The 24,642-nt window shown below is 41.4% G+C and overlaps 2 protein-coding genes across 3 annotated transcripts; one reads left to right on the top strand and one right to left on the bottom strand.

Moving 5' to 3' along the window:
• The first annotated feature begins 89 nt into the window (after positions 1 to 89).
• irf10 (interferon regulatory factor 10) lies at positions 90 to 5,400 on the top strand. The gene is made up of 8 exons (XM_049752280.2): positions 90 to 795; positions 1,410 to 1,605; positions 1,674 to 1,750; positions 2,592 to 2,643; positions 3,318 to 3,383; positions 3,456 to 3,842; positions 4,461 to 4,579; positions 4,770 to 5,400. The coding sequence occupies exons 1-8, from the start codon at positions 619 to 621 to the stop codon at positions 4,869 to 4,871; spliced, it is 1,176 nt and encodes a 391-aa protein (XP_049608237.1). The 5' UTR covers positions 90 to 618; the 3' UTR covers positions 4,872 to 5,400.
• On the bottom strand, positions 3,809 to 23,818 carry zmp:0000000926 (ataxin-1). Of its 2 annotated transcripts, XR_011085681.1 has the most exons (5): positions 23,374 to 23,818; positions 7,315 to 8,943; positions 6,681 to 7,172; positions 5,208 to 5,237; positions 3,809 to 4,848 (listed from the first exon to the last, which is right to left on the bottom strand). XR_011085681.1 is itself a non-coding variant. In XM_068648745.1 (3 exons), the coding sequence occupies exons 2-3, from the start codon at positions 8,785 to 8,787 to the stop codon at positions 6,711 to 6,713; spliced, it is 1,935 nt and encodes a 644-aa protein (XP_068504846.1). In that variant the 5' UTR covers positions 8,788 to 8,943; positions 23,374 to 23,818; the 3' UTR covers positions 6,589 to 6,710. The 2 variants fall into 2 exon arrangements, 1 of the variants encoding a protein (XP_068504846.1); XM_068648745.1 differs by lacking the exons at positions 3,809 to 4,848; positions 5,208 to 5,237 and having other exon boundaries at positions 6,589 to 7,172.
• Between the last annotated feature and the right edge of the window lie 824 nt (positions 23,819 to 24,642).

Below are 24,642 nucleotides of genomic sequence, written 5' to 3'. Positions count from 1 at the left end.
GATATTTGTAGCAAAAATGAGCAGGTACGCAAACGCACACACACTGCTCTCTAGAGGCCAAACGACGCACTGGGTATATATGTTTAATTATACATACACGTATGACAATTTAAGATGTTCCGGTCGTCTTGGGCTCTGCACTGAGGATGAAACACCTTTGGTGTTTTATTTTTATTTTCTATTTGTATTGTGAGAATGACTCACAATTACCTTTCAATTTCATCCACAGAGCATTTTTGGGGGTAATTAAATGTTGTAATTTGTAATCCTGCAAATCCTATGTATTAATCTCATTCAAATCTGATCAGGCCTATTGCGTAAAACTACTTTCGCTTCCTGATAAGAGACCTCTGCCTGGTTCACTATCTGTTGGCAATGATTCACGATCCTTTGCGCGGCTTGGAAACCGAAAGTATGCTGCGCACACAACTTTCGTTTTCGGTTACAAAGACTTTATGCAATCTTATTTAACACGTGCTCTCTCTTTGGATCAGCCCGGACCTATTTGCTTTGCTTTGGGTCGATTGCCATCGCGTTGGAATTCGGCTCTACTAGCAGGGCAACTGGTTGGACCGAACCGGACCCCAAACAGTGAGAACTTGGCTCCAGTCGAGTCCAATGAAGATGGAGGAAGGGCCCAAAACGCATTTGAAAGAGTGGCTCGTCGCTCAGGTGGAGAGTGGCGCATATGAAGGTCTGCGTTGGGAGGACCAGGACAAAACCATGTTCAGGATTCCATGGAAGCACGCAGCCAAGAAGGACTACAAGAAGACGGATGATGCCGCTCTCTTCAAGGTTATCTTTCTATTACTTTACCATGCTGCTTTATTATACTATACTTGTTATACTAGTTATAACTAGCACAATGACAAAAGTTCATTTTCTTTATTGTAATGGTTCTTTTGCTTCCTTTTTACAAAATATATTTGGTCTTAATCAAAATACTACAGATATACAGGATGATCTCCTAGGTAATGATTAATTGAGAACGTGCCATAAAGATTTTGTATTCATTTACTATTTAAAACTACTACTACTACTAACAATAACTACTACTACTACTACTAATACTAATAATAATTATAATAATCATGATAATGATGATAATAATATCAAGCCACAGGAACCATAGTGAGGATAAGTGAGGAAAAAATGGATAAAAGCTCAGTGGTGCCAAAGCAAAGAAAGAAAGAAAATCGGATAAAATATTTACTTACTACATATTTTGAATTTTAGATCTACTGCAGGAAAACAGTAAAAATCAGCACCCTTGCCAAATTAAACATTTTCCACTGAAAATGTAACTCCACTTATTGAGAGACATTGCAAAATATTGTTGGATGTTTTGAAATTCTATCCAACTAAACTAATTAACATGGAAATAAATTTTGTCTGCCGCACGTATTCAGGCCTGGAGCTTGCACAAGGGTAAATACAGGGAAGGATGGGAAAAAGACAACCCCACTGTGTGGAAGACCCGCCTGCGATGCGCGCTGAACAAGAGTACAGACTTCCAAGTTGTCCATGAGCGCAGCCAGCTGGGCATCAAGGAGCCTTATAAAGTTTATCGTATCCTGCAAGATAGTGCAGAGGCCTCCCAATCTGGTAAGGACAATATTTTGATCTGCAATATTTCAAATCGTATCTGACGTCTCCTTATTGGTCATTCCCAGAGACTTCACAAACAAAGAACCGCACGATCAGCAAAGTTAAAAGATCACCAAGGAGCCCCGGTTACCAAGCCAAACAGGTTAGTATTGGTAAAAAAATATATAAAAGTAACATTTTTTAAAAATCTTTAAACATGAACTCGGCAGGGACAATTGTCATAGGGATAATTTGGATCACAAAAATAATATCCATCCATCAATCAATTTTCTTAAATGCTTGTCCTCACGAGGGTCGCAGACAAAAGCAACAACAAGAAACAACTATATCAGGCGTGTCCAAAGTGTGGCCTGCAGGCCAAATGCGGTGGTGAGAGCTGTCTACTTCGTACTAACTCTATACACTACTACACGTCCGCGCCGCCCACTCACAGTGATCACAAACAACAAAAAGACTATGGCTTATTATTTTGTGATTGTGAAATAATTTGTTTTGTATGAAGTTGAAGTAGAAAAGATAAAATGGAGAATGATTTAATTTGGATTAAAAATCTGACATGATGCAACCTGGCCTGTTTACTGCAGTCGCAAACACCAATATCACCCTTCTTATCAATGCAACAATAACAATAATATAACAAACTTAATACATCTAAAAAAATCATTCAACTTTCGTAAAATTGTTTATTTGTATTTAATTTATTATTATTTTAATCTTTAACTTTTCTGGTAGTGCAATTGACAACAGATTCTCATTTGCAATATCAACCTATCTGTAGACAGCAAAGGATTGAGTAGTTACATATTTACAAGTTCATTTAAAATGGTAATGTCAGTGCTAATGGTCGGCCCCTATACATTTTCATCTAACCAAATCTGGCCTGCTTTGCAAAAATGTGACTATTTCCAAATTGTAAGGCACATGCTCCTAGTTGCTCTGCTAAAGCGATAATAATGTTTAAGTTGTGTTTTGTTATCAAAAAGGGATCACCTCAAGCTTACGAAGAACACCCGGAAGAAGAAGAAAAACAACCCGGTAAGAACTTCCCTTTTAAAACCACACCTAGTCTAGGGACACAAACACACAAAGCTACCACAGGTTGAGTTGGATTGGTGTTCATACATTGGTGAGATAAAATAAGGGTTCAGAATGTGAATAACCTACTAACCATATTATTTCTCTCTCAAGAGAATTTTGGTGAGCCCACAGGTTATCATTTTAAAATCCAAGTGTGTGTGTGTGTGTGTGTGAGCGTGAATGTGGGCGGGCAGGTATGCATGTGCTAATGTGAAAGTGAAAGTCTTACTCTGCTCTCTGCAACGATGAATACAGGTAAAAAAATGGCAAGCAATTCACATCAATCTCTTAACATATTTTTCAAATATAAGCGACACAAACCAAAAGAGGTCAAAATAGGCAAATGTGTGCTTACTACTTATACTGTGTAGTACCCAGACTGACCTATAAGAGGCAGTACAGTTCCACATGGCAGAAGAAGAGAGAGTAGCAATAGTTTAACGATAGGGACTCTACCAATTTTGATCGGAAGGAAGGTCAAAGGTCTTTGCATGGATCATGACACTTGACTTTAGCATAATGAGTAACTCATCCGTTTATATAATTGGGCATGGGAAAAGAAGACATATATGAGATGAGTCAGCAGTGTATACTAAGTGCTGATCTTTATCTCATGTTTCGTGATCTGACAGGGAAAACAAGTCACTCCGAGGACTCCGCCTCATTGACCTTCTGCACTTCTCTAAAATCCATATCAGGTAACAATGTTGGAGGGGAAAAAAAACCCTGCACATACGATATCACTGCAAATTTGCATGTTGTTTTCACAGATTTTCGAATGCAGGTGACATTGTTGTATCAGGGCCAAAGTGTGGCGAACTGTACCACCAAGACTCCCGACGGGTGCTTCATCCTGCAAGGTCGTGCCCCGTTGGGAAGTGAGCATATATACGGAAGCTGCACCACAGAACAGCTCTCCTTCCCCTCGCCAAATGGCAGGCACATGCCATTATGCACGGTGGAAGCAATAAACCGACTTCTCCGCCATCTGGAACAAGGCGTACTCTTATGGGTTGCACCTGATGGGGTGTTCATCAAGCGCTTCTGCCAGGGCAGAGTGTACTGGAGTGGACCTTTGGCCCCACAAGCTAACAGGCCAAACAAACTAGAGCGGGAGAAGACCTTCAAATTGCTCAGCACTTCAGCATTTTTTAATGGTAAGTGCGCTTGGTTATTCAGTTTTATAATATTTTTTCAACACCACCTTGACAAAAAACACGAGGCATCGTAAATTACTAGTGATGAGAAAATGAAGCTTCAAATTTGCTTCATAAACCAATTGTTGTATTTTTTGACCCCTCAAGGTAACACCGTTGGTTTTAAGAAAGGGGTTTAAGAAATGGACAATCACTGTGCTTTCAGCCATTGTCAAATAGAGAGTGCCATCTAGAGGAGTCAAAAAATACAACTGGTTCATAAACCTAATTTGAAGCTTCATTTTCCCATCACTATAAATGACATTGTTTAATATACAGGGTCTGACAAAATGATCTGACACATTTGTAGGTTTAATCAAATGCAAATAAAATAAAGAAATAAGACAGTTTTTTTTTATTTAGAAAAGAACATGTAATGCCATTTTGTTTTGTTTCGTTTCATTTCATTTTCGTTTCGTTTCCGAATAATGTTATTTCCCCCCAATTTTTTTTGTTTCTTTAGTTTATTTGCATTTTATTAAACCTCCAAATGTGTCAGATCATTTTGCCGGACCCTGTATTAACAACTGTTGGCTTGCAATATATGAGAAATCAGAGCCCCCATTAACATGTTTACAGATCTTCAGAACTGTTTACAAGGAAAGGGCGCACCACCGGATTATAGAATTGAGCTCTGCTTTGGAGAAGAGTACCCTGACCCAACAACACCTAAAAGCAACAAGCTTGTCATGGCACAGGTGGGTCGAAACTCAGATGTTGTAATTTGACCAATTACTTGAAATTTACAATTTTTTTTAAATTTATACAATTTGCATTCAGATGAACGCTGTAACTCGAAATTAGTTGTAGTACCTGGTAGGCTCCAGTAGAGGTCAACACCGCACCTCTGATTATATAAACACGAACCTTCTCTCCTTCCCTACCCAGGTGGTACCAATGTTTGCAGTGGAGCTGCTTCAGAAGTTCAACTTGGAAGTGATGAATGAAATGCTGGACAGTTCTGTCTCTGGGGAAGGCAAAGAAGTTTAGAAAGTCAATCATCCTGTGGAAGAGGCAACATAACCCAGCAAAAGATTTATTTCCCATTTTGTAAGAAAAATGAATGTGATTAAGTTTATTTTCAATGTATTTTCAATTAAGAGAATTAGAAGTGCGCATCTATTTTTTAGTACAGTGAAATCTGTTTTCATATTCAACTGAAATGTTAAATACATTTACCTAACGTGGTGAACTGACTATTTTGACTGTCACGCATATTCCAAATGCTACCACTGAAGGGAAACTGTGATAACAAACAGGAAATCAGAAGCTCCTCACGTCAAACCCAAATATGTGTGATGAATTGTGTGGCATGAGGTGACTCACCTTCTGCATGTTTATCGTATCGTCCATCATCTGTCAAAAGCAAAACAACAAAAGGGACAATGGATTGTGTTTGACTGTGACATATTTTTGAAACCTAACAAACGTTTTAAAACGAAATATTTTTATACATATATTTTTGCAAAACTGATTTAAGCAAATGGTGGGAATAAATCACTAGTGATAATTCAATGTATGAAGCATTTTTGTTTTCCATTTATTTCTAGCGAACATCATAGAACAAATTCACAATTTTAAAAAATATACATTTTGTAGCTATGACATTTAGAGGGAATAATTAACAGGGATGGTTTAGTCACAAAAAAAAAACCTAAAGTGAAAGAGTGTGCTGAATCAGAAGAGATACCCGTATCAGAGTTTAAAATACTTTCGTCATTTTCCCTGCTTTCAGACATACTGCATACAGTACGCAACAATGAAATGGAAACACAAGTGTACAGTACACAAGGGTCGTGCGTATCCACAAAGCATCATGTTCCAACGTGTTATTAGCACCATGACTCTTCTGCCTCACTGCATTCTTTCCACTATTCAGCTTTTAATGGAAAAACAGCATGAAGGCTATGGTACACATCTGTCCGTGTGGGCATGATTGTCTCATACGCGGTTTTCATTAGTGTTCTTCCATCTCTTCTCAGAGATAATGTTAAGAACATATTGGAGAGTAATGCCTTGATAAACAACTCGTTGAAGGTGATCAAATTCAAAGAAGGCAAAGAGTTGCTTGCGACCTTACATTCATCTTGCCTGCCCAGACCGACGAGTACACAATGGTTGAGAAGCAAAAAAAATAAAGAAGTCGAACACAACGTATCTGGACAAGATTGCATTAAGTCTGTTTAGCATACTCACTGTACACATGTAAGATATTTAGTAACTTTTTTGTTAGCACGGCCATATATATATATTATATATATATATATATATATATATATATATATATTATATATATATATATATATATATATATATATATATATATATATATATATATATATATATATATATATATATATATATATATATATATATATATATATATATACTTATTTATTTATTTATTTACTTATATATGTGCAATGTATGAATAGCGCTTACTTTCATAACACTGATTGAACTCGATACCCTGCAGGACACACTGTCGGTAAATACGTGTGTGGGACGACCGTTACATAAACACGGGCAGACGAGCGCTTGATTGTCCCACTAATGTCTTCAGTGTGTCTGCAAGAAGCCACACAGACATCTTTCAGTGGCTAATTCTTCCGCTGCCAAGGAAAGGAAAGGGAAACAAAAGAAAGGAGAGGGGGGTGCAACAAGTAGCAATATTTAAGCCCGAGGGCAGCAGTGTGAACACCCGTAATTTTTTTTTTTTTTTTAATTATTATTTTATTTTTTCCATACCTGCAACCCTAGCGGGAGCAACAGAGACATGGCGTGTATACATGTGCTTACTGTTGGTGAAGGTGTGCATGTGCAAGTTTTCTACTGCCACTTCATCAGCTTGGAGCCTTGAGGTAAATCCAGGAGGCGTTCATCAGTTCCTGTCGAGGGAACGACATCAGGGGCTGACCAGCGTCGTTTCCGAGGGCGCCCGAGCTCCTGAGTCTGAGGTTTTGCAGCCGCCGTGTGGGGTAGCCCGGTAGGGGTCGGGTGTTGGGGGAGAGGGGGAGGAGGCGGAGGAGGTGGCATTTTTTCGCTGTGCGAGCTGCTCGACCCTCCTGCCGCAGCCCTGGGAAGGTGTTGGGTGCGTTGGACTCTGGAGGAGGAACGCACATGAGTCCGGTGGAGTTGTTTGGGTGTGGGAGTGAGAGCAAGGCAGACGTCCCCCTCTGTAAGCTGGCGGCAGGGAAGGCCATAGAGTTGAGTGGTTCTCCGAGGGCAGCACGAAGACCAGCCTTGGTCCTGGACGAAGAATGGGTACTCCACCAAGACCTTCAGTAACTCCTTAGGAAAAGCAAAAGTTGGATCAGATATTCCTAATTAAAATATTTTGAACCATTTCTTGGAGTTGTAGAACATAAGTAGCATGATTGAGAAGGCTAAAGCACAAGCCTACGGTAAGTCTATTTTTGCTGAGATGCCCTACCTGAGTGTTGCGGTCCGTGAGGTGGACCTGCAGTTGGCTGACACCCTGTGCGCTGCTGGGGGAAATGAGCAAAACCGTGCAGGTGCTGAGATGGAACTCTGGGGACGTATCAGCACTCCTCAAGAAGTCCTCCGTCTGCAGCTCCTCCACCTGTTTCAACTGCCCGCCGGCCAGCTCAATGAGCGAACCCTTGGTGAAGTGAGGTAGGAGCGCGGGGGGAGACGGGTGAAGTGCAGGGGGTGAGGTGTGAACGTGATCCCTGTTATATTTCAGGTGCTTCTCTTTGTCTTTACCTCGCTCCCTGTCCCTATACAGAGTCTTTTCTCTGTCTTTGTCTTGGTCTCTGTCAAGGCCTTTTGGGGACCTGTCATGGCTGTTCAGTAGACCCTGTGGCGAGTTGGGGGAGCTCCTTGGATTGTGCTTCTTTGGGCCTGGCTCTACTTGTAGGTTATACAATGGCGATCCTGAGGGACTGTAGGGTGGGTAGGACTGGGAGGCCTGAGGGCTCGGCTGGCTGACAGATCCCAAAGAGTAGTAAAGGTGAGCTTGAGCTGCCGGGCCCCCCACGGTGTTGGCTAACCCCTCTCTACCAGCCCTGGGGTCTTGTCCCAGAGGGTGGGGGCTGGTCGGGATTCTCTGCCGATGTCTCTCCTGCAGTGAGGAATGTGGCTCGTGGCCCTCCTGAGCTTTAGAGTCTGAAAAAAACGGGCCTCCGGATTGAGGAGTCAGATCTTCCTGCTGTCTCCGCCCACCATTCGTATGGGAGCTTTGCGGACTCGCGTCCAGTCTATTTCTGATACTATCATGTCCGTAATCACCTGGGAGCAAATGCCTGGGGGCGGGGGCAGTCCTGCTGCCCGGCCCATCCAGTCCATTGGGCCTCTTGCCCAGGTATCTGTTTCTGGTGTCGACTAAACTTGGCTCTTGAGGGTAGAGAGAAGTATGGCCGAACAAGTAGGATGGGGAGAAAATGGAGGGGCTGTAATCTCGTCGGCCGCTGTTAATATAAGACCACATCTCTCGTGAATCAGCTGGGAAGGGAGTCTTAAAAGAGCAAGTAGAGGACGGGGAGGAAAGGGGCGTTTCGGCTCGAAGCCACCTGGAGTGGTGAGGCAGTGGTGTTGAGAGCGTTTCATCTCTCCAAGCGGGAGACCCGGAACCCCTCCTTTCCACAACGTGCCCTTGAAAGAGTGGAAGGGACACAGACGACGTGTAGCTCAAGGGCCATGGCAGGGGCAGGGGTGCCGGTGCAGGTAGGGCGGGAGGAGTGTGGAGGAGATGAGGGTTTGGGGTCGTTTGAGCTCTCTGCCTTTCCCCGACCTCCCTGCTGCTCTCCCCTCGCCCTGCATTGGTCCTAATCCGAAATGGCACGGGGGGCTTGAATTCATCTGGCGGAGGAAGGTAGTGTTCTTGCCGAGACTCCCTCTTCTTGGGAGGGAGGCACTCTTTGCCGCGGTCAGGGCTGGGATTCATGGGTGGGCTCCAGCGGCAGTGGGTGCCCCCTGTGTGTGGGCGTAGACTAGGTCACATGGGCCTCACGGGAAAATGGGGGGCACAGACACAGAGAGAGGTTGTGGCACAGCATCACTGTTAGATCACTGGCAATTTTTCGGGATTGAAGATGTTCACCTGCCGTGGAGGACAGAGAGGAGATTGGTTAAAGTCACCAGAGCACCCAAGAAATTGTGCTAAAAAAACAAAAAAGTAAGACTATTGTTACTTAGGAACAATATGACTCAAGTAGAAGTAGAAAGTCTTTCAGCCACAAGAACTCCTTTGTTGTTTCTCATAATTGCCTCACTCAAAACTTTGCCTCCGTGTGGGTGGAGCCGTGGAGGCTTTATGTGCAGTCATTTGACCGCCTAGCTCCATTTGATTGCTGAAATGGAGTCAAATTTCAATAGTGGTTACACTGCATTGCTGAAATCGACGCGTGACATGCCCGAGGCGGAAGTTTCTCTGACAAACCAAAACAAATACATCGCACAGGCAAAACAATTTAAAGTAGTAACACAAAGTCTTAATTCACACTTTAACTCTGGATAGCCACAGGTCAGTCATTACCTGAGTGCACTGTGGTGGGAATGAAACTATCCAACTTACTCATTTCATTCAAACACATTACTCCCACATGTTGGCTAAAAATACACCTTACAGCTAATGAAGCAGATGCATTCCCTGTTGTGTTAAATACACACATGAAAGTATGAGGTACACACAGCTGGTGTGGATTGGAATATGGAGATGTATTCTGATATTATATTCATGTAGCACCCCCATGACACCCAGCGGCAGTTTAGAGATGTGTACTACCCCCCCCCCAACCCGCCGCGCTCCTAACATACACCCTCCCGGCCCTTTGCTTTCACACACACACACAGACAGCAACAGACACACAAATACTCCCACAGTCGGCAGTGCTTGCTCCCCCAGTGACAGTCAAATCTGGTCACCACCCACCCAAAAGCTGACAGAGACGGCACCAGTTGTTGTAGATAGTGAGTATCTATCCGTGCCAACTAAATATTTGTCAAAAGAGGCGAGAACAGTGTGACTGCATGCCGGGAAATGGGAAAATGTGAGAATGTGTTTATTTGTTTAGGTTTTTGTGTGTTTGAATGTGTCACAGATTTTGCAGTCTGGTTTCATTCAGTGAGAAGTGTGGGGGTGCTTCACTAATTCCCCCGGTCACCCCCCCAAAAAAAAAACAAAAAAAAAAACATCAAAATGAGCCCTTTCATTAACGTCTTGTCAACCCAGCTGTTCCATCCATCCCCGCAGCCAAAACGCCACGCTGCCGCTTGGCCCCATGTTCACCCGATAACAACCCACAGTACCGTCATCTCAGCAGCCATACTGTCACCATGGCAACTGCGTCTGCTCACGCATCTTGTCGGTTGGAGAGGTGAGATAGGGATACTCCACGGATCGGCGGGTAAACTGTTGCTCAACAAGTTAGAAGGTCCAAAAACAGATTAAGTGTTGGAGGCGAGCAAGCTGTTTATGCATCTGAGTGGAAAGCTGAAAAGTTGACAGTTTGCTGTGGGTGTGAGATTCAGTGTCTCAGATGTACGTCGATACTGTGCGCCCCAAAAAATATTAATAACCTGATTTATACAATAACTTCATCCTGCCCTCTAATATTATAATACAATATATATTACAGTACCTCTAAATGTAAAATATTAATTTATTCATTTATAATGTAATGGCGTGGGTGGCTCGGTGGAACATTGGTTAGCACGTCCGCCTCGCAGTTAGGAGTGTGCCGGTTCGATTCCACCTCCGACCCTCCCTGTGTGGAGTTTGCATGTTCTCCCCGTGCCATGTGGGTTTTCTCCGGACACTTCGGTTACCAAGCACCGATTACTCTAGTACTTTTGATATTTGAAATTTCATTTAACACAATGGCAAAATATTGTTAACAAAACTAATTCTTTCTGACACAGATGATGATTTGCTGATGTGCCATTGATGTGCCAAATCAATTACTGCTTTGGATGAAATAATGTTTTTTCTTTGCCTTAAGTGTCAGTAGGCGCTACATAAGGCCAGGCTGATACTGATACATTGGTATTTATACTCACCCATACATATATACTAAAAATCATTAACAAGCAATAATATTTAAATATGTATATCACAACATAAATATTTGTACCGACATTTTGGAAACACCATCTAATTCCGTGTATTTTTTTATTGTTTAATAATTTCCCGAAGGGTAGATCAAAATTAATGATAAGAAAACGACGCTTCAAATTTGCTTCATGAACCAGGTGTTGTATTTTTGACTTCTTTAGAAGGCATTGCCCATCTCTAATTAATACTTAAGTCATCATCATTATGAAGAAATATTGATAATATTGATGGAAATATTTGGGAGACAAAAAATAAATTAACCAAAGCACTATGTTGTTAGAGAAAACGTTTATAATACCTCACGAGCTAAATTGTTAAATTTAATGACTATTAACTATCCATGATTATCTTTCAAATTACTATTTAGTGTACTTGAAGCACTTCCCATATTCCTTAAACTAATTAATCAGCTTTTTTTTTTCTCCAGAAATCAATATCCTTGTACTTCGGATCACCCCCATTAAAAAAACAACAAACGTTTCCCCAAATAAACCCGCTCGAAACCTGCCAACCAGTGTGAGAAAACAAAGAAGGAATATTGTGCATGTGGAGGAGTTTTCTGAGAAATGTCTTCTAAAAGAAGACTCCTACACTGTGTACACATGCATATAAGAGCTGCTCTTTCAATAGTCATTTTACCGTGGGAGTGTTAAACTACATCAAACCTCAATGTTCTTTACTCTTTCCCATCACACTTTTATTTCTTTGGTATACATGAGGACAATTGACTCCAAGAGATTTTCCTTTTTAATTCATATAAATGTAGCTTACTTGGAAGAAAAATGCCTCACTTCAATTTGCATTTTAATCAGAGAATATCTTTAAATACGATTTAAAAGATTTGTATTTCATAGCGCCGCCACATCATCCCGCCTTTTTTGCACAAGCCGAGCTGCCTCTGCAGGGCTGTCAATCAACAGTCCATTGTGAGCGCCAACTTGACGTGGGCGCAGGCAGCCGGCTGGATGGAGCTGTGACGAGAGACTGACCTTAGCGCAAGCTGAGCAGACATCCCAGTGTAGCATGCCATTCATATCCCAAACGTCCCAGAGGGTCAAGCCACTCTTCAGCTCGTTACTCTGCTACACTGCCACTTGTCAACATCTGCAGCAGCTACACACACAGCTAGCCACCCTCTGATCTCGGTGTGTGAATTGATATGGGCGAGCCAGAAAAATCAAGGGAAATAACAGCAAGCCCTACTCGCCTCTTTTGCGTGTCGTGTGTGTGTGTGTGTGTGTGTGTGTGCGTTTGTGTGCAAGCGACTGAGGAAATGAGTAATATCTAGCAGTGAGAAACATGTCTGCTATGCAGAGCCACACAGGCAGACCAGTTGCTGCTGCCGCCCACTCGCTTTAATCACTCTGAGGGATCCACACACACGCACACACACACACACACTCACATACACACACACACACATACACGCACGCACACACACACGCACGCACACACTCCATTCATCCACTTTGGAGGCCTGAGCCGAGGTTTAAACTCACAACCTTGTGATGTCATCTCATTTATTGATTTTGTAGTTTTTTTTTGTGGATGTGCATCTTTATCACTGAGCCTGATACTATTTATATCTGATTATAATATTCCAATGAAACATGAAATCATTCACTGTAATTACGATGTTTCACAATTTAGTGTGATGCCATTCTTAATGATTCATTTCAAATAAAGTGAAATAATGCAGTATGAATAGCTTCCCTCTAATTTTGTGTTTCACACGGTCATGTGGATTTAGGTTAGAGAAAGACTAGTGTTGAGACTAGGAAACAAAAGTTATAACTATAATACAATATGCTTGGTCGATTTGTTTTCACCCATATGATTGTATTTACATTTATCTTTTTTTTTTAGGGCTGGGTGATTTTTGGAGAAGCTGTAAACACTATTATTTTTGATTGATCTTGAAATCTTCAAGTTCAAAGCTTGTATTTATTCATCAACTCACATACACAACAATGTCAAAGAACAATCAGAAAATCAATTAGTAATCATTCAATTATTAATGTACTCAAATAGTAGATGTAAACAAAACAATGAATTAAATAAATACTCGCTGTGCACATCTTGGCCTCTAAGGGACAGTGTGGAAACCCATAACTTCTAATGCTAATTCTTATTAGCTCGTCCCTTATTTTATTTTGCAACTCCTGCGATTTAAATTTGGAAGCGCAGCAAAACTCGTAGCAGACATCAGTCACTCTTAACAACTAGTTGCAGAAGCGTATCTTATTCCGTATAAAGGAAATGAATCATTCGCTGGAAGGCAGCGAGACACTAGGAAGTATAAAGTTAAGTACAACCTACACGTATTGTCATATTTTGCCTTTCTATACTGCTGGTGACTCCAAGGAAAACTCAACATCCATAACGCATAAATGCTTTTGCGTTTTGTTTTTTTATTTAAATTTGCATCTTTTGTCTTCCACCCAGTGCCTCATTTGACAAATGCATTTAGTTTGACATTAGAAACACGCAGGCTCCTGCATGACAACAGGAGTGCCGCATGGGAGCTTTCAATGATTTTCCTTTGTGATTGAGTCGAGACTAGTGCATTGGCATGGCTGCCGTGGCTTATTACAATTAAAATCATTGGTGACAGCGATGTAGCTTGCTGAGAGCTCGAAGTCACAAACAGTCAAGTAAGGGCAATGAAGCCAAGACTGAACCTGGATAAGCCAAAGAAGAGATCAAATATTGTGAAATCATTTTGGAGAAGGCCACATAAATTGGACGTGTTAGTTTAACACAGCAAAAAATATTGACACTACATTCTTCCGATGCAACGTGCAGACAGTTCAAGTGCATTTGAACAGCGCGGAATGACAGTGGAGGAGGACTAGAAACGTCTCGGCTTATAAGGCCACGCTGATATAGTTTCACTGTAGGGCGACAACCGTCTTGTCTGACATTTATGGTGAGCATTACCTTTATTTTTCAAAGTGATTGCTGCTTGAAGCTGTGTGGGCAGGTTGTGTGTGTCTGCTCTGCGACTTATTGTGTGGGTTTGTTTCTTTACATTTCAGCATTTTATAGAGTGAGTCTTTTTCCTTTTACTTGGTGGGCCAAGCCTTCACTATAAAATTTAAACTTACCAAAATTCAGATAGAAGTGAGAACACAATTTATTTATTGCGTAAGAATAGAGAAATTATGTAATTTTATTTATTGATTAAAAAAAATATAGAATAATACTTCTGTAACATTTGTTCAAACTAATAAACGTATTATTGTTCTAATTAGTTTAGGCAAACATTCATACTTATTTTTAATATGATGCCTGTAACAATAAAGCAGCGAGAGGGGCATTTTACCATTGTGATACATGATCTTTTACAGACTCAATAAACATTGGGGAACTCACAAGGACACTAATTGTTGATATTCTTTAGGTGGAATTATTTTCCATTATTACTCGATGCGCAGCTTTGGTTGCTCAACCGTATGAGGTCTTCATTGTCATATTTTGCGCTTCATAAGGAGCCACACATTTTCAATGGGACGTAGGTCTGGACTGCGAGCGGGGCAGTCTGGTACTCACACTCTTACTACGAAGCCACGCTGTTGTAACACATGTAGAATGTGGCTTGGCATCATCCTGCTGAAAAAAGCGGGGATGTCCCTGAAAAAGCCCATGCTTGGATGTCAGCATATGTTGCTCCAAAAACATTGGTACCGAATGGTCAGTCACCTCTTTCCAAAAAAATTTAAAATGTGGCATATATGTATATATATTAATATATTACTCAAGGTACTTAAAAAAATGTAGTTACAACTAAATAGCAATGATTAAAATGTTTTCAAACAATTGAATATCTGGCTTTTTAAAAGCTTTTGATCAACGTACAGGAGGGTATTGCCCCCACTCGGAAATGATGAATCCACTTGACGTTGCCATGACTGATAAATGGAATTATTGGAGTGAGTCCATGTCCTAATATATCCTAATACGTATAACACACACACGCACCCCCCCCCCCACACACACACACACACACGCACACGTGGGGATGACAGTGTGAGTGTTAAATGGTCAAGATAAAATCATCCTATGCTGTGTAAGCATCATTTTGAACCAACAATTAAAAAGTAATTAGATTCTTCAGTTCAACTAAATAGAACACGACATGACTCAAATGACTAATCATATTTCCACTGACTGGCATCGAATTGACGCAACAATATAGTCATAGTGAAAGAGGAAGTGAGGTGCTCATTGAAGGTTCATTCCTATTTTAAATAGTGCTCAGCAAATTTATTAAATTATGACACAATTTAAGATTTGTGCTCCAGAAATTGATCATCCAAAAAGGTTTGTCATGAGAAGCACACCAAAAGGTTATTATTTAGATATAATGCTAAAATATAATTATTGTTGTCCCACTAAATTCCATTTTATACAACCCCGTAGCACATTTTTCCAGCTGCACTTCAACACATTATAAACAGTTATCACACAGACAAGCTCTCACACAAGCGTTACACGTTGAATGAAGCCCAGTGATTTTCAAACTTTTTACACCGAGCACCACCTCAAAAAGTGCATCGACAACACAGTCATGCCAACAGACAATTTAGTCTTCAATTAACTTACTAGGCATGCTTTTGGAATGTGGGACTTTACCCATGCAAACAAGGTGAACATGCAAACTCATTTAGGCCGAAGCTCGAATTTCAACCAACAACCTCTGTGTTGTAAGGCAGTAAATGAATATTGATCAACAATGATTTCTTAAATATAAACATACTTTTACTGAAGTCAACCCCAAAACATAGTTTGTAATAATAGGTTCTGTGCAGCACAACTACCGTAATTTTGGGACTATAAGTCGCACCGGAGTACAAGTCGCACCGGAGTACAAGTCGCACCAGCCATGAAATACACAATACAGTGAAAAAAAACATGTAAGTCGCACCGGAGTATAAGTCGCAACTTTTGGGGCAAATTTATTTGTCAAAATCCAACACCAAGAACAGACATGAACCAGCAACAACAGGCTAAACGATACGGTATGCTAACGTGACATATACACAAACGAGGAGCTGAGAACGGGCCTGAGTAACATTCAGAGTTATTCAAATAAGTATTACATAAATAACACGTTTATCAAACCATCTGTGTCACTCCAATTCATTAAATCCATCGATCGACCTGGTGACTGACCGGCAACCAGTCAAAGCAACATCTGCTCACGACGGCGCAGCCTTCCCTCCCACAAATCCGTCAATCTGCGCTTGTCTGTGAAATTATTAGCATCGCGTAGAACTAGAGATACTGCAAATTTACGCCACGTTCCTCACAGGATTTACGCCGGTAATGAAAATAGAGCTCCAGACGTCAAGTCAAACTATTCTGACTAAGGAAAAAATAGTGGCGCATATTAAAACTAAAATGAATAATTACTTAAATACGCAAAGAGGGGCAAGGTGAACAAGTTTAAAATCAGCGTTCCTGCCTGGAGCATAAAAAGCCACAGCCGACAGCAAACTGGTTGTAAACAAACTCAACTAAGGAGTACCAAGTGGGACAAAGAGGCTTTGTAGAGGTACTGCTCCAATGGAACAAATTATGCCGAACTGAATGATCTACACGTGCCTAAAGAGGCAGCCACCAAGACGCCGTTTTATAATCAACAGACAAGTTAACTATGGGAGATTGTTCGCTGTCGGTGGGTGAAGTGACTGAACTGTCTTTTCTGATCAGGATGGAGCAGCAATTTACAAGTTGCAATAATTGAACACCAAAAGAGGTCATAATTAATATACAATTAGAAACAACATCTCATCAACTATTTTACACCCTGTTTGTACGGAAAAAAACCCCACATAAAACCCACTCACACGCAACAGCAATAATTGGGTTTGTTTTTTCCCTCTTTCTTTGCCTTGTTGGTTTGGTATACTCGCACACACACCAACACACGAAGGCTCGCACGATGTCAAATAAGGTCAAATGAGTCACACACTTCAAATAACAATGATTGATGTAGAAACTATATACGGAAAGAGTGTTGAAGGTCTTGTGAAGTTTAATGTGCACATTTGTATCGTTATTTTAACTGAAACAAACAACTGAAACTACAATTTTATTCTGGTTGTGTGTGGTTGTTTGGTTTGCACTTCTGTCTCACAGTTCTGAAGTTCTTGGTTTGAATCTCAGCTTTTAGATGTGCTTGGTGTTTGCCTTCCTGTGTAGAGTCGTCACCGTGTTTTTGTTGAGCAGCTGAGCAGAGATGATGGATGGATTTTGTATTGCTTTCTTGCTCTCCTTGTTCTATATCAGGAATCTGATCCCGTTTGAGGTCGTGTGAGGGATCTCTTGTGATGGATATCTGCTGCGGTGAAAATTTGCCGCTGAATGTAACAAAGTGGAAAAGAAAGCATAGGGACAAGATAGAGTTGACCCATTCTTCAACAGGAAGCCCAACCCGTAACTGGCTCAACCACAATGAGGATGGACTTATGGCTCAAGAGTTACTATAAACACATTAACACACACACACGGACACACACACGTTAATCCGCATGTGGCCAGGGACATTAGCAAGACTACTGAGTCATGCATGTCTTTGTGTTAATCTGCACATTCATTCCAGGCACTTTGTTCCAAATATCAGCACTTCAATTGGCGGCAAAATACAATTTAAATAAGCTCAAACAGAACATGTCATTCACTTCAAAACAATTGAAAAACTTTTTTTCACACCAATACAGTACAAGTAGTACTCAAATCTTGAGTAGTAGCTCATATCGATACCGATACCACTAGTATTTTTCCGCATAAAAATTTCTGCGCAAAAAATTAATGACAGATACATTTAAAGAAACACCTACATATTCACTGTAGATTTTTTTTTTAAATTAATGGCAATATTATTTTCTTAAAATTTCTAATTTAGATTTTCTGATTGTAAAATGACCAAGCCGGTCATCATCACCAGTACCGATACCTCAGGTGTCGGTACATACTCATTCCTAATAATAATAATAATAATAATAATAATTAATAATTATAATGATAATAATTTATTATTGCTGCAATGAAATCCACAACTACCCTCACAGCCAGAATTTTTAATTGGACAAGTTTCAAATATATAAAATCTAAGACTACATGATATTTGTAAGATGTCTCAATATGATGCAATGTACTTCTACACCACTGCATACTGCAGACCCAATGCAAAATAATCAAAGGTCTCCCGGCTCAAGTGGTCAGGGAATGTGTTCCGTTGCAAGTGGGGGCATTTTTGAGTGGCGCGGAGGAGAGAGTGAAGCTTGTAATGTATAGCTGGGTTAATCCCAGACAATCCTAACAGGTACGGCTTTTGGCGGGCTTAGTGTGGTTCTGGGAGGAAATCCCACCTTGTGGTGGTGCGGGCTTGTAGCCCCTTGGTTATAAATAGGCCCGCGATGACTCTTTAAGCAGCCTTTTACGCAGTATCACTTAAATATGACTCATCTAATTGCACTGGGGTCATCCAGATTGCAGAGCTGAGAAAAAAAAGACAAAATGTACACCTGTGAATCCTCCACAGATTGCGTTTGTGACTGGCCCTATAAATACACATGAGCAAACATAGGGTACGTGCACAGGTTCTTGCAGAGGTCAACATGACAGTTAACAAGTATTCTGCAAACCTGTGAGGCTGACATTTTCTTAAGTGGGTGCAACAACTTGTCATTCACTGACATTTAAATGTCTGTCTCATTTTTGCACTTTCCACTGATTGCTCTCTTCTTTAACATAGATGTTCAACTATGAAAGGCACAAATTGACAGGTACAGGCAAAAAAAAAAGTGCATTTAAAGAAGTACCCCGTTGCATCACTTTAACATCCATTTTCCGCAAATTTTAAAAGCATGTTCATAGCAGCACTTCTCCACTAGCTTGTGATATGACTAACACAACTCCCAGGCACTGATGCGAGTAGATGAGTAGCCTACATGTGGGGGGGAGAAATTGAGATCCAGTTTGTCAGAAACAATACAAGTGTCTCTAGTGAGTGTGTGTGTGTGTGTGTGTGTGTGTGTGTTTCCATACCATTCCATTCATTCCATTGTCTTTTAACAGTGTCCCCTGGAAAGTGTCGATCAAAGTAAGCTTGTGTTCGCTTTCTGGTTTAGCATCAAAATGTCAGCACGCAGTAAAGCGAGCACAGTGACGGTAACTCCACTGAGTGACCATAGCCAAGTCTCTTGTTGGAAGCTTGAGTGCCATTCACTGACAGAGAATCTGTCTAGACTGTGTGCACAGAGACTGTCTGGAATGCCACAGTCACTGCTCATATTCATGGCCTCTGCTATAATAGACAGCCCTGAACATTAACTCAGACACATTTGTAAGTTGTTGTTTTTTAAACCAGCGGTTCCCAACCACCGGGCCGCGGACCGGTACTGGTCCGTGGGTCATTTGGTTCCGGGCCGCACAGAAAAAAAACAAAAACATTCTTTTTATCGGTGATCAATTAATTCAGGTCAAGACGCTCATCCCGGTCACGTAACATGTTTCCCCAGTCGAGCCCGCAAAGCTAGCAAAAATAAGTAAGAATCAATTTTGACAAATATAAAAATGTAATGGTGAGTTTTATATTTTATGCGGTTTGTATTTGTTTTTATGCCAGTCGTATCATTTTATTTATATATTTATCATACATTTATTCATATAAAGGCCGATCTATGAAAGTATTGTCTGACATGTAACCGGTCCGTGGCGCAAAGGTTGGGGACTGCTGTTTTAAACCACTTTCACTAGTCAAGTCAAGTTTATTTACATAGCCCCCAATCACAAACAAATCTCATGTTCAAAAATTAACAATTATTCTCAAACATCCCCTGATCTTAAACTCCCAAAAACCCTACTGGGGGAAAAATGAGAAACCTTGAGAAGAGACCACAGATGGGAGGATCACTAGAGGCTTATTATTGAAGCATTTGATCACCTGATGAGCATATACTAAAAGAGGAGAGATTGAACTGCATAAAGGTCAATAAAAAGCGTTTGTGTATGAATGTGGTATGCATATGAAAAAGGATATAAAAGAAACTGAAAAGCATTTCAAGGGTATCGAAGGCAAGAGCATCTTTCATTAAGACCATGTCTCGTCTGTTCTTCTGTACAGTGACACCAATACCGGGCAAAATATATCGTGACGTGTATGTCTGCGTTATCCGCAGATGTACAAACACCACACAAGGTTGCGGAATGAGCGCGGTGTGTCCCGACCGAGTGTAGGTGTGAGTTGTGGGTGGCAGGGCTGAAAGGTCACTGAACCCCTATTGTAGATGAGGTGCGGAGGAGGAATCAAATTTCTTGATGGCGCACATGGAGAAGGGAGCCAAGGTCAAAGAAAAGGCAAGGACTGAGCTACATAATGCTGACTTGCACAAACCTTCGCTTCAAGGATTTGTGCGATCATAGCTGCCCATCTGCGTCTTCTCTGTAACCTTGAAGTGGTCCAGCCATTTCCAAGAAACCCTTCCATCTGGAAGACCGCTGAGTGGGGAACAGTGGCCATGCGGCTCCCCCACCTTACTCATCAACTTCACACAGGACCACATGTGACGACCACTGATGCCTTATTGAGCAACGCGTTACTAAAAAAACTAAACAGGTAATCCATTACCATTTCTAAAATACCAGTCTGATTAAAGTGCTGAGTTGACTGCCTTAATTTATCCCCAATCTTCAATGACAATAATTGCAATAATCATCTTCACTGCACTGTAGTTTGCCATCATCATGCAAATGAAATGTGGACCAACTTCTATGATATTTATTTATTTATTAGTTTATTTTCATGGTAGAGAGTAGGAAACATTTGTCACCAGAGTGCAGAGGGGAGCAAAATAATGTGCAAGTCTTTGATGGCCAAATAATATATACACTACATAAAAAAATATTTATGGTTATAGTTTTATGGTTATATTAAGTCCAGAAACATTTTTTTGTATATTTAAACAAGCTGGCTATTTATGTTCAGCGATAACCAGAATGTTTTTTTTAATTATAAGAACAAAATATACAAATAATAAAACAATATGAATATAATACAAAAATAGAAATATACAATTAACTCAAAAAGGCTTTTTATTATTATTATTATTTTTAAAAAAAAATCACCAGCAGCCCCAATAAAGTATTGGCAAACTAATTTTTATGTTAAGCAGAATTGTTGGCTTCTGCTGAAAGTAACTAATAAAGCAACAAGGAATCTAACATAGTTCCTTTTAAAATCACGTAATCAGTAAAATAACTACATTACGTTTTTGGGCTAACAGTGGCAACAATGATGACAACACATTTCTCACTCCATCCAACCAATAAAATTACATTTGAATTGCTTAAATTAGACGAAGTAGCATAAGCATAAACTCATTTTGCTATTTCAAAGCTTGAATGGATGGGTGTGACTGAGTAAAACTGAGAGGCATCATGCGAACACATCAGTCAACCCGAAACAACCTTAAAGAATGAGTGAACAACTTCAACGCCTCCACATGTACAAGCTTAACCTCCCTCCGAACAAGCAGCTTGACACATTTGCACACGTTCCTCAATGTTCTGTATCTTTTTCACCTTCTTTACTTCTCACTCATCTTCTACGCTGCAGGAGAGCACACCATCAGAGCAGGTGACTGAGAGTGCTCGAGTAGAGTACGACTGTCAACACAAGGTGTAATGCGTGTGTATGTGCGTGTGCGTGTGTGGTAGGGAGGTAGGTAGGTGGAGAAGCACAGCAGGGCGTGAAGGAGCCCTGTGATAATGACAGGCCATGCATTATGTAACATGCAGATTGCATAAGGAGATGATTATTTTAAGTTCACATATCGACAGTGTGTAAGTATTTTTGGAGGTGGGCGTACAGGCGCTGTACGCACTTCTAAGTGTATGAAATATTCCGAGATGCACGCTTCTTTTTTTAGTGTGGGTGTGAGTAAACTAGGGTGAATTTGATGTTTTTAAGAAGGAGGCGCCGATGTTTCAGATTTCTTTCTGTGATATCTACATATCAAAACAAGTATGTGGGAATGTTGGCACACTTGCACGCAGTGTGCATAAGGGCGTTTTTTTTTTTGTTTTGTTTTTTTTAATCTCAGGCTCCCACTTATTATCACTTTTAGGCTTCAGAGAGCTCCACTTGAAAAATTCTGCTCGTCAGATGCAAAACCTGTAGCTTTGACTTTTGAAGATGCTCCTGTTTGAGCTTGTGCTGAGAGAGCACACGCTCAGACTTTTATCACTCACTCTCGCAGTCACTTAGTCACAAGATTACGGATGGTCCACCGGGATGTGTGGTGTGGAATCACGCAAGCGAGGCCCGCTACACTACCATCAGTGTGCCGCGGCCTCCTGCTTCATGTGTGCCTCTGCAAAAATAAACCTCTTAAAGGGCCAGCAGTCACTCAGCCCCATTTGTTTCCTAAGCAGACACACATCTAAAGAAAATAAGTATTCAGCATACGGCCTTTAACAATGGAAATCAATCTTCAGTCCCTCTTCAACGCCTCAGAAAATGCTCATAATAGGACCAGGAGAATGAGGACAACGAGGCCACTAAACTGTTGTAGGGCTTACATGAAAGAGCATGAGCAATGTCTCCTTTGAACCTGTTAAACATTCCTCTCCACATAGTTCCAATACAGGCGAATAAAATGTACAGCTAACATTCTTTTTTTGTATTGCTTGCGCTTTGTCTCCATGCACGTCACTTCAAGTTCAATGTACTGTTTGCACACATTGTCTGAAATTTGAACTGTATGATGCACCTGTACATGTTGCTACAAGATCTCAAAGGCAGCGACTACACTTCCTATTTGATTTCGTTCTCCAATTACTCCTGACTGGGCGGCAAATTGCCCCACTCTGAACAATCTCCCGTGTACTTTCCCAGTTTAAACACACCTCCTCTCGGGCCCCTTTGCTATCCCTGGACCAGGGCTATTTAAGCCCACTGCTCTAATTCTGAAAGTCCTGATCAGGCTGAGTGATGCACCTCCAACCCCCCCCACCTCGCTCGCTCGCTCTCTCTCTCTGGATCAGTCACACTCACCAGCTTGTTCACACTCTCTCGGTTATTCCCCACCATGCGCCTACACACACGCATACGCACGCACGCACGCAGGTGCTGTCTTACATGAATAGTGCACATTCAACATACGCACACACTCACGCAGAAACACGCGCAGGTGCCATCGATCTTACTTGAGTGAATGGTGAACATTCATCCTTTGACATGCACACAAAAACAAGATTTCGAGATGTTTGGCAGCACTGTACATACTTAAGCCTCAAGTCGACATCCAATGATTGTGTCTCACTCAAAGTTGCTGACACAGTTTCACGTACTCGCCCAGTACTTGACAAACACACAGAGGAGAGGAAGTGGTGCGCGGTGACACATACCTCACCGGGTGCTTGAGCGTCTCTGCAACTGGAGAGGTCGCTCATTGGATCGGGTTGGCAGCAGTGGCGGGCATATAGAAATATCCACTTTGTATCTTCTTCCTCGCTACTGCTCAGCCTTTCCTCTATTCATCCAGTCCCTGCCTCTCCTTTTCACTCTCTAAACGCCTCTTTGCTCCCTCCCTCCCTCGCTCCCGCTCCCTCTCTCACTTTCTAGCGCTCTGTCATAGCATTCTCTCTCCCCGGCTCGCTTGATCTCACCACCGCACCGCACCGCACCCCTCCTCTCTTCCCTTCTTCCTTCACAAGTGCTCCCTGACACTCGCTAACTTTTTTCCCTCCCCATACCTGCAATAGAGTGTATAATTATAGAGAGCTCAGTGGTAATGCAGTCAGGCTCATTGCATTGACGCTCATGTTTGGCAGACGGCCCGGTGGCTTGGCTCATTAACCTCCCTTGAGCAGAATGCAGAATGGACCGGCCCTGTGGCTCTTGCTATTTGTTGCAACACCTCAGCCTCTTAGGCTCATCGGCCAATCCCGGGCCAGGAGAGATGAAGGCAAAGGTGCGCCTGCTTAGACTCAGAGCACTCTACCCGTATGTGAGAATAAGTTTCTAGCAGGTGCAATGTCAAGGTTAGGAGTTATCACAGTCACGACAGAGGCGACGCTTTTCTCTTGGGCCAAATTGCTGGCACATACTGTAGTGGCTTCATGTTCTTCTCTTTGATACTGAGATGAACTTATTGTGAAACTAGGGTGAAAGAATGTCCTACATTACAAGTCATGCACTTCCCAGTCTCGAATTCACGTGCACAACTGTTTACGCAACATTAAAAAAAACACATTATTGACGCGGATTTTTCTACATCCACTGTACCTTGTGCAAAATATGATTGAATTACCTGTCTAATTTTATTTATTATAATTTATTAATAAGATACCATCACAAAATGTCCATGACCTTTGTCATCGGTTCTGGAAGTGAGTGTACAATCCAGTTCAGGCCAGGTCAGACCAGGCCAGGTTAGGTCACATAAGTAGCTTACGGGGCCATGAATCCAGCCACCGATTCAATTAGAATATTTATTTGACAAGACACATCATTGATTTTGGCTAGTGCCATTGTCTCTTCAAACAAAGTACCATGTTATAATTTACAGAATAAATCGACAAATATTTTACTCACTCTTCCGACACAGAAAAAAATGGATTTGTCAGTTGTACATTTTGTCACGTGGTTGCACAAAACCAAATCATTTACCAAAC

This window comes from Syngnathus scovelli, chromosome 2 (assembly GCF_024217435.2).
Source record: "Syngnathus scovelli strain Florida chromosome 2, RoL_Ssco_1.2, whole genome shotgun sequence".
In the NCBI taxonomy this organism is placed as follows: Eukaryota; Metazoa; Chordata; class Actinopteri; order Syngnathiformes; family Syngnathidae; genus Syngnathus; species Syngnathus scovelli.
Note: the sequence above shows the minus strand (reverse complement) of the source record. Positions and strands in the feature narration are given on the sequence as shown.

Excerpts from the sequence above, each read along its gene's own strand:
- irf10 (XM_049752280.2), top strand. The coding sequence starts at position 619 with ATGAAGATGGAGGAAGGGCCCAAAACGCATTTGAAAGAGTGGCTCGTC. Across the intron at positions 1,606-1,673 it reads TGCAGAGGCCTCCCAATCTG|AGACTTCACAAACAAAGAAC; the intron begins GTAAGGACAATA and ends GGTCATTCCCAG. Across the intron at positions 4,580-4,769 it reads ACAAGCTTGTCATGGCACAG|GTGGTACCAATGTTTGCAGT; the intron begins GTGGGTCGAAAC and ends TTCCCTACCCAG.
- zmp:0000000926 (XM_068648745.1), bottom strand. The coding sequence starts at position 8,787 with ATGAATCCCAGCCCTGACCGCGGCAAAGAGTGCCTCCCTCCCAAGAAG. Across the intron at positions 7,173-7,314 it reads TCACGGACCGCAACACTCAG|GAGTTACTGAAGGTCTTGGT; the intron begins GTAGGGCATCTC and ends GCTTTTCCTAAG.